The sequence below is a fragment of the Mus caroli genome, chromosome 5, assembly GCF_900094665.2.
Source record: "Mus caroli chromosome 5, CAROLI_EIJ_v1.1, whole genome shotgun sequence".
Taxonomy (NCBI): domain Eukaryota; kingdom Metazoa; phylum Chordata; class Mammalia; order Rodentia; family Muridae; genus Mus; species Mus caroli.
This window is the reverse complement of record NC_034574.1, coordinates 108,822,339-108,832,503: the sequence shown is the minus strand read 5'-3', so window position 1 is coordinate 108,832,503 and position 10,165 is coordinate 108,822,339. Positions and strand designations below refer to the sequence as shown.

General features: G+C 47.8%; 1 protein-coding gene across 1 annotated transcript in view; it reads right to left on the bottom strand.

Moving 5' to 3' along the window:
- The window catches only part of Cit (citron rho-interacting serine/threonine kinase), a 162,268-nt gene that overhangs the window by 127,857 nt on the left and 24,246 nt on the right, over positions 1-10,165 (bottom strand). The window contains exons 6-7 of the mRNA XM_021161971.2: positions 6,035-6,177; positions 4,038-4,128 (exon numbers count right to left, since the gene is read on the bottom strand). Coding sequence (XP_021017630.1) covers positions 4,038-4,128; positions 6,035-6,177 — 234 coding nt within the window. The remainder of the gene's footprint in view (positions 1-4,037; positions 4,129-6,034; positions 6,178-10,165) is intronic.

Genomic DNA, 10,165 nt, shown 5'->3' with positions numbered 1-10,165 from the left:
ACTTGGTGGGATATTGGGTTCCCTCCCCCTTCCTTTATAACTGAGTGTCTGAAAATAGTAAAATTGAGCCTTGATCAGAACGTTTGTTGTCTTGGCTCCATTCTTTCTTTCGCCCCGTCTAGATTCCTCTCTTTTCAGATCGAACTGCCATTCTCAGTTGAACCGTTCGTGTTGTGGACTGCGGGCAGGCCGCAACAGAAAGCCAGGTCCAGCAGGACTGGTATTCCAGCACACCTATCAGGAGATGCAGGTAGACACAGAGGAATCCCCAGGAACCCATGGGCCAGCCAGCCTGGTATATACAGAAGCAAAGAACAAAGAGATCCCAAATCAGATAAGGTACAACTCAGGAACTGGCTCTGGAGGTGCCACATGTGCACACACACCTACATGCTCACACACACATACATGCATGTGTGCACACACATCTACATACACACTCATCCATATATGAATGCAGTCACACATACACACATACGTGCTCAAACACTTACACACTCACACATGCATGCACACACACACTCATCCAAATATGCACACATACCCATACATATACACATATGTGATCACAAATACCTATATGCTCATACATGCATGCGTGAACACACACTCATACATATATGCATGCACACCCACATATATGCACATACATGCTCACCCATCAAACATCCACACATTCACACACACGTGAACACACTCACATACATACATGCATGCGTGTGCACATGCATAACATGAGTACACACACACACACATAAAATAAAACACTACAAATCCATTAAACTTGTCCTCATCTGCCTTGCAAGTTCTGGCCCTGACAGCACAGGGAGGGGAGACATGCTCTCAAGTCTCTGAACATCTTCACTCCATGACCAAAAAACCCAAGTGTCTCCTGCCTGGAGAGCCCAGCAGCCGCAGTTCACACTGAAGAGGCAGTGGAGAGACTGACTCCAGATCCAGTGTGTGTGGGGGGGTGGGAGGGGGACGGAGGGGGGTTCTTTCTTTTTTAGACAAGAGTCTAGCCCTTGTCTACACTAGGCAGACCAGGCTACCCTAGAACCTGCTATGTAGACCAGGCTGGCCTCTAACTCAGAGATATCCTCTGCTTCCCAAGTGCTGGGCTTAAAGCATGAGCCGCCATTCGCAGCCATTCCCAGCTCGGGGCCTGCTCTTCACCCTCTCGTTCTCTCCTGAGCGGCGGTTGGTAAACCGCCATCTACCTTTTCCTGTGGGCTTTTCTTACTGCAGACACATGGTGCCAACTCTAGAATTATTTCGTTTTCAGAAGCTACTCAATCTATGGTTGACATTTCCAACCCAGAGTGGGTTTTCTTGCCTCCACCCCGGGGTAGAGCGGGAGAGCTGAAGACATCTGGGGTTGTCCTAAGGCAGGATAATGGGAGGAGAGATCAGTGACATCCAATCACACACAGCCCAGGTCCCACAACAAGGACAGATTCAGACCCAGACCGCAATGGTGAGGGATTTACTGTTGGGCTATAAACCTGTCCTGTAATTTTTTTTTTTTCCTGAGCACGTCAGTTTATTAATGTCGCTAATACAGTTTGTGAGTCTCTGAATCCTAGGAAGGGTTCATGCTATTGAATCTGTTCCCTTGTGCATTTCTCCACTAAAGTCAATGTCTGCGCTTTCTCATCTATTTCTGAATTGTACGTTAATTAGGGTGGCAAGTGGGGAGAGGAGCCATGGGTGGGTCTCAGGGCCTCACCCACAGAAAGTACATCCTCAGCCGGGCAGCGGTGGCGCACGCCTTTAATCCCCTTACTTGGGAGGCAGAGGCAGGCAAATTTCTGAGTTCGAGGCCAGCCTGGTCTACAGAGTGAGTTCCAAGACAGCCAGGGCTACACAGAGAAACCCTGTCTCAAAAACCAAAAAAAAAAGAAAAGAAAGTGTATCTCCTACCACAGAGCTATACCCTCAACACCTTTTTCAAAAAAATATATAGTACACATAGATTTATAAGTTTATGAAATATTTCCCTGTGGTTTTTATTTCCAAACATCCTTAATGCTATTTGTTTTGGAATTTAAAACAAAATGATTTGATTCTACAATTTTTAAAATTTTTTCTGTATTATATCTATTCATTTATTCTCTCTCTCCGTGTGTGTGTGTGTGTGTGTGTGTGTGTGTATGTGTGTAAAGGTACCACCATGAACACGTGGGGTCCGAGGACAGTATGTGGAGGTGAGTTGAGTTTTCTTCCTTCTACCATGCAGGCCCGGAGATGGAACTGGGGTGATCAGAATTGACAGCAGGAGCCTTAACACTATGACTCGTCTCACCAGCCCCCGATGACATCATTCTTCATATGAATAAATAAATAAGAAGAAGATAACCTGGGAGGCTGGAAGGACGGCTCAACTGTGAGCATTTGCTGCTGCTCGAGAGGACCCAGATTTGAGCCCCAGCACTTGGGGGGCCAGGCAGCTTCACCACACCCTGCAACTTCGGCTTCAGGGGCATCTGTCACCCTCTTCTGGCTGTCCCAGGCATGCACGCGCGTGGCACATATTCTCTCTCTCTCTCACACACACATACACACACACACAAATAAATAAATAAAAATAATAAGGCTGGGCAGTGCTAGTGTACACCTTAAATCCCAGCACCTGGGAGGCAGAGGCAGGGGGATTTGAGAGTTCGAGGCCAGCCTGGTCTTCTATAGTTCCAGGACAGCCAGGGCTATACAAAGAAATCGTGTCTCAAAACCCAATAATAAAATTAATAATAACAAATCTTTTTTTAAAAAAGGATAGAACCTTAAAATAAAAAAGGAAGTAATGTTGGATTTGGACAGCGGGAGGGGGAGACTCCTGGTTTCCTGCAGCCGAACACTGAGTAAGTCACCTCAGAAAGTTCTCAGAGCGGCAGAACACACAGGTCAGATCGCAAAGTGCACAGAGTTAACACAGCCCTGAGCCGTTTCCTAATATCACCCTAATAATATCCACCTTCCCCAGAGGAATCGGGGGATAAAAAGTAATTTTACATATTGTCCTTCAGAGAAAGGACTTAAGTCTCAGACCTGGAGGCGGCCTCCGGTTTTATGCATTTTAAGTAGAACCTAAAGCTTCCAGAGAGAGGATTTGCTCCAGTCACTGAGCAGCTCAGACCCAAAGCCGAAGGAAGCGCTTCCCTCAGACCTGTCCTTCCTATACTGCTAACCTCGAATTCACATTTCAGTAGGAGCCAATTTTATTAGAGGATTCTTAACCCTTTGTCTTTTTGATTTTGTTATCTTCCTTGAAAGCAGCCTCCATCCTGATCTCGGTTGCTCCTCCCTGGCTCTCTGTTAGCAAGTGCAACATGACTTAGCATGTTAGCATGGGCAACATGACTTAGCATGTGAGCATGGGCAACATGACTTAGCTTTTTCAAAGGCCCAAGACTTGAAAACGATACTTTTTTTTTTATTCTCGAGACAGAGTTTCTCTGTGTAGCTGTCCTGTCCCTGGCTGTCCTAGAACTCACTCTGTAGACCAGGCTGGCCTCAAACTCAGAAATCCACCTGCCTCTGCCTCCTGAGTGCTGGGATTAAAGGCGTGCGCCACCAACGCCCGGTGAAAGCGATACTTTTGAACATCAGCATCTTGACAAAGTCTCTAGTGCTAGTGACTAATTTCAATTTTGCTGCATGTGGAGAGCACTTAAGTAAAAGAAGGTCATGTTTCGTCAAAATACTTTCAAATAAAGCAAGGTGACACAACAGAACACGGTTTCTATGAGGTACGGGAAAATAAAATGGACACTTTCCTTTCTTTGTAAGGAAAAGTTAAGAATACCCAGAGAGTTGGCAGGGTGCTAACAGGTGTTAACATAAGGGCAGCGCTATCTGGGAGACATCCCTGAGCCCTCACCCTCCAGCCCCACCCCCCAGAAGAGTCAAACCCTGGCAGATGAGGCTTCCAAATGCTGCTCACCATGGCGTCCTAACACCTGCCAGATCCAGGAGGACCACAGAACGCTCTTTACCGTACGTCACCCCTGAGCCATCTCATTCCACTTCCTAATCACCTTATTTGAATTCATCTTAGCGGCTGATCCAAAATCCACCAGCTTGATGTGTCCCGTCCGGTCGATGAGGATGTTCTCGGGCTTGATGTCTCTGTGAGAAGGTCACAGCCTTAGATTAGCACTGTGTTTGTGCCAGCCAGCTGCCAGCTACGCAGCCCTGGCCTCACGGCAGCCAGAGGCCTCCGCACGTGTCTTATGCTATGCCAACCCGTCTGGAAAACTAAATTTAACTTCTTAAAAGGGAGGGAGAAAAAGAAAGCAGATGAGACATTATCAGGTGGATTATTTCTACTGGAGGCTCAAGTTTCTACATGGCAAAAAACAAACCCCAAGGGGGCTGGAGAGATGGCTCAGAGGTTAAGAGCACTGACTGCTCTTTCAAAGGTCCTGAGTTCAAATCCCAGCAACCACATGGTGGCTCACAACCGTCCATAATGAAATCTGATACCCTCTTCTGGTGCATCTGAAGACAGCTACAGTGTGCTCACATATAATAAGTAAATAACTTTAAAAAAAATGAAGACCAAAAAAGCCAAAGAATTTGCCCAAGGGCCCAAGGTCATGTGATTCACAAATGGAAAAATCTTTGTCCCATATTCTGTATCCCTGCTCTGTGTGTGTGTGTGTGTGTGTGTGTGTATGTGTGTGTGCATGCACATATGCATGTATATATGTATGCCCTGCTCTCCAAATGCCCACATGTTACAGGCTTGGACACCAGCGTGACATAACAGGGTGATGGTGGATCCCGTAAGAGGTGGCACACAGTGGGGAACCATCAGGTGCCTTGTGCTTCACACACTTGTCATCAATGAATGAGAAAAGTCTTTGCCTTTACACCCTGCTGCAGAGTCCAGCAGGTGGCCTTTGCTGCTTTGAACCTGATGCAGGCAGAGGATCATGGCATCAGGAGTGTTACCTAGCAAAGCAGCTCACTTGTGGTGAACAGAAAACAGAGTGGCCAGAGACCACAAGTTGTACATTTCAAAGGCACGCTCCGGGGATTTACTTCCTCAGCCAGCCCCACCTTCCAGCTGCCAGAACTCCCCCACAACATCAAAATGTAGAAAGAATCTTTATGTACTGTGTGGAAGCATCACCTGTCAATACCAAGCCCTCGGCCAATGAGCTAAAGCAAGACTGGAAGGTGGGACATCCAGGGGAGATACATAGGATTCTGGGAAATAGTCAGGTGTGAGAGATTTGCCCTGACACTGATGCAGACAGACATGTGAACCTAGGAGAGAAAACTCACCACGTGGCATGCCTTAGCCTAGTTTAAACAGGATAACTGAGTTACGAGCTAGAGGGAACAAGTCAAAGCTATGGGCCTACACATTTATCCATAGATAAGAAGTCTCAGAGTCATTATTTTGGGGAAGTCAGGTGGAAAATCCCAAGGTTACACCGAAGTATGACTCACTCAGTGCATTAACCCATTAATGAACTCAGGGTCCTCATGACCCCATCATGTCAAGCGCCATGGCAGGCAACCAAGATACTGGAGCCCTGAAGGGAAATTTCAGATTCGAATCATCTGCAGGACCGGCTCCTCCTGACTCTGTGTCTCAGCCACAGGGTGGGTGTCATTGATCTAACACAGGCTTCTGCTATACGCCCAAAGCAACAGGAAAAACAGACTCAGCAAAACCTGCGCATCGGTGATCCAGCACGGCCCTTTCTCAATCGAGTGCTTGGCCCAGTGAGGCAGGGCTGCGGCTGCTTTGTTAGTTCCCACCTTCTGCTCCCAGGATAGGAGCCGGCCCCTCTCCCCATCTCTCAGGCTTCCTACCAAGGGGCCCATAAAAGGGGTTCCTGTGCCTACCTGGCTGCATCTGACAGCCAGGTCTATGTTCGAATGGATGTGCTAAGATGCCGGCCATTTTGGAGAGCTGTCAGCCAATCACAGGGAGGCTAAAACTAGATGAAGCTGTCTATGCAGGAGCTCAGACAGGATTCAGAAAAGTCCTTGGTACGTTCCTGGGAGCCTCACTTACCGGTGCACGTATCCCATCTGGTGCACGCTGTGGACAGCCAAAATCAGCTCAGCAAGGTAAAACTGGACCATGCTCTCATCTAATTGGTCCTCGTATCTGTTCAGAAGCGACAGCAAATCCCCTCCAGGCTGATATTCCATGACCTGCAGAGAGAGGGGCAAGTCATTCTTTTGTTTTTCACACCCCAAATAGGGAATACCTCCATTAGTCCCTCAAACAACATCGGACAATGTAATCACAACCCCTCTACGAGGCAATGTCGATGTGCGAGACGGATCCTCAGACACGGGGTAAGGCCTCTGCGATACAGAAACCGCATCCGTGACCCCAGAGAACGGAGAGAGCACCCACAGACACCGCCCTGCATGATGCTCGAAAGACAGACCTGAGAAGCCGAAGATCCTTCTCCTCTGACACCCGCCCAAGTCGACACCCCAGACATCCCCTCCCTCAGATCGGGGCACCCTGCATAGATGGATATTCCTAGAGGGCAACAAACTCGCTAACAGTCATTTCACATTCCCCTCAGCCCAGAGCAGAATACTGGAGATGTGTGGTAAATGCAATACGATCTTTCCCTTTTACACTCAGTGCAGAAGACAGTTGATGATCTCTTATTAAAAATTTAATAGTGAATATAGACCCTTCAGCCTGGCTCTTCCACTCTGAACAATTTATGTTATTGATGCTTACAGTTTACAGGTAAGAGATAGATAAGTAAATAGACTCTCTACTGAATGGTTTATAACAATAGACTTGGAAAGCATCCAAATCCCCACCCTTAAGACACCGGATAGTTTTGACTCCTGTAAATCATGGGCGATGGCTCGGATATTAAAGACACATGACTCAGGCTATTTGTGCTCCCGTGGAAAGCTGACCACATCACAGAAAGTGACATTCTGTACAGGATTAAAAAAGAAATCCATTTTTAATCAGAAGAAAAATTAATTTGTTGGCATATGTAAGAAATAAATCAGAATATATATATATACATACATATATATATATATATATATATATATATATACCTCTCAGCTAAAATTCTTGGTTAGAAAAGAAAACTCCACCCCAAGGAAGTGAAAACCATCAATGTGAATATGAGCACACCGTGTGTGTGTGTGTGTGTGTGTGTGTGTGTGTGTGTGTGAATAATATGCACACACAAGCATTTGTACCTGTGTGAATGTAGGCACACACCCGCCGTGACACACAGGTGGATGTCAGAGGACGACAGGTGTCAGTCAGCCCTTGATTCCAATCCTGTCAGGTTGTCTTCGTGGTTTGTCACTCACTATAAAGCCAGATGAGCTGGCCCTCCGGCTTCCAGATATCCTCCTGCTTCAGCTTCCTGCCTCCCTAAAGGAGCCCTGGGCCTGCTGATGCTCACACCACACATGGGCCTACTGATGCTCACACCACATCTGGGCCTACTGATGCTCACACCATATCTGGGCCTACTGATGCTCACACCACATCTGGGCCTACTGATGCTCACACCACATCTGGCTTTGCACGGATGCTCAGGCTTTGAGCTGAACCCGTCACACCTGCACGGCGAGCACTTTTTAACGTACTGAGCTAAATCCGCAGCCCTCCATCTTTTCTATTTCTGTGAATCGGATGAGGTGTTCCTGAGTCCACACATGACCTGGAGGCTGGTTAGCTTGGTCTGACTCACCTGGTGACTTCATGCCTCGACCTTTCATGGTCGGCCTCTGAGAACTCCAGATAAGACTAATCCCTTTGCTGCACTGTGTGAAGATGGGGAAGGAGCCTGAAAGAGCATGGCTTGGTGCCTGGAACCAACGTGAGAGCCAGTCCTCCTTCCCCTCCACACTCTGTGCTTCGTTCTGGCTGCGGAGGATCTAGGACCCACTTGACCGTGCTGCAGTTCTCCTGGAGCTCTCTGACCTTTGCTCTAATGTCCACTGCATTGGCCAGCATCAGCTTGTGTCCAGTCCTCTCAAGAAAGGACACGTTTCAATGCATGCCTGTCGGGAGACACTAAATCCACACTGATGCTCTCCTTCACAGTCAACCTGATTGCACTTAGGATCACCATGGAAACACACCTGCGGGAGGGGAGGGATAGCTGTGAGGGTCTGGATGGGAACGACCGACCTGCCCTAGATGTGGGCATCACCACTCCAGGGGCTGGGGTCCTGGGCTGTGAGCGCCTGCATGTCTCTCTGGATTCCTGGTGGTGGACATGCAGCAACAACATCTATGGAGCCCTGAATCCCGGCATATGAATTCTGTTCTCCTCCCAAGGTTGCCCTTCCTGGACTCTCAGGACACAACTCTAGGCAAGTGTGATGGCTACCCATGGTTGCCAACACCTGGGAGGCAGGACTCTCAACTGAGAGAGCACTCCCATCATGCCCCACCCATGGCTGGTGGGCACGCTCTTATTTCCCAGCTCACGGTGGGTGGTACTATCCTGAAGCAGGTGGGCCTGGGCTGTAGACTGAAGGTAGCCGGATATCCAGATACCCTGGCAAAGCCAGGGACTTGCACAGCCTCTCATAGCCTGGGAACCGACCTGCTCACGTGGCTTCTTTCACTGTGCGCACACAGGACAACCACCCTGGGAAGGCAAGATGCCATTTCGTACCACAGATGCTAAATGCAAAGTGGCTCACAGGCAAGAAGTGTGACACCTAGAAGGGGTAAGATTGTTTTCTCCAAATCACAGCCGACGGAGGTGACGTCAGCGCCTCACCTCAGCCCCACAGGAGCCCACAGGAGCCACCTGGCTTGCTACAGCTCACCCACTCATCCCAACCTGGCTCTCTACAGGCATGGGGAAGTGGGTGAATGCTAATTTCTGAGTCTGCTTTAAATATATACTGCCATTAAGAGGGTCGGAAGCAGCAAAAGGGAATTCACAGATAATAGCAGACACACCAGTACTTTAGGAATGCAGATGGTTTTAAATAAGAACAATGCATATCTGTGATGACGTACTGCTGTTACAGAACTTCACGCTCTGTTATGTGAAAACCAGAATGGCTCCTAAATTTAAGCCTGAGAAAGTCAAAACTATGGCAACTATCGGCAACTCTGGTGAGCTCACACGCCGACCACTACTTAGTATTTAGCGTCAGTTCCTGAAGATTCTATTTGGTAGACCTGGCAGGAATTTCCAGAAAACCAGCATCTCTTATAAAGGAGAAAATACACAGGTTCTCCGCTCTTCTTTGCAAGAGACCCATCCAAACTAGATTTGTCATTTCTGAGGGTCAAACAACCTCCCCCTGCCTTCAGAAGCCGGGACTGATTGAGAAAACAAGCCACCAAAATTACAACAGCTGCTAGCCTGACACTCTGTGACACGAGGCCAAAATAGACACCCTAAATGACAAACATCTGAAAGGGATGGATCTTTATCAGAGAGCCTAATCAAACCCCAAGAACCAACACAATCTCCAATTAGCATACAAAATCCCCAGTGTACAACATCAGACAGAACTAGTGAGGATCGAGGCATTATCCACGGCCCATAACGGCACTGCAGGATAAAGGTCTCATTTGGAATCCATGGAGCTTTGGGGGGAGGCAGGGTGTGTGAAATGCAAGCCAGGTTCAACCAGTTACCATGCTGCTAAAGTCCTCATCAAACATCACAGACCGAGAGGCTTCAAGATGGGCTGTGACCCAGAGACCACTGTAAACTAATGAAGAACAGAGTCACCACCTACGATGTGCTAGAATTTATGTGCAGTGTCTGGTTTGGTCCCCAGCTTTTGCTGCTCATCTTTGTAGAGATGGCACGGATCTGCCCACGACCACCAAAGTGTGGCTTCTAACCCAAGCAGGCTCTACGTCCTCTACAGGGGGTTTTTCCAAACCTGCTTGCCCATCAGGTCACGGGAGGAGTGCTTTGTAAAAAAAAAAAAAAAATGTGACCTGGGACAGAGAAATGGCTCAACAGGTGAAGACACTAGTTGGGACAACCTGAGATTGGTCCCTGAAACCCACACGGTAGAAAACTGACTCTTGCTGGTTGTCCTCCAACCTCCACAAATGTGTCAGTGTGTGTACGCGTTCACAGGTAAGTAGCGGTGCTGTGTTTTTCTCTTTTAAGTAAGACATTTTTTTTTTTTTTTTTTTTTTTTTTTTTTTTTT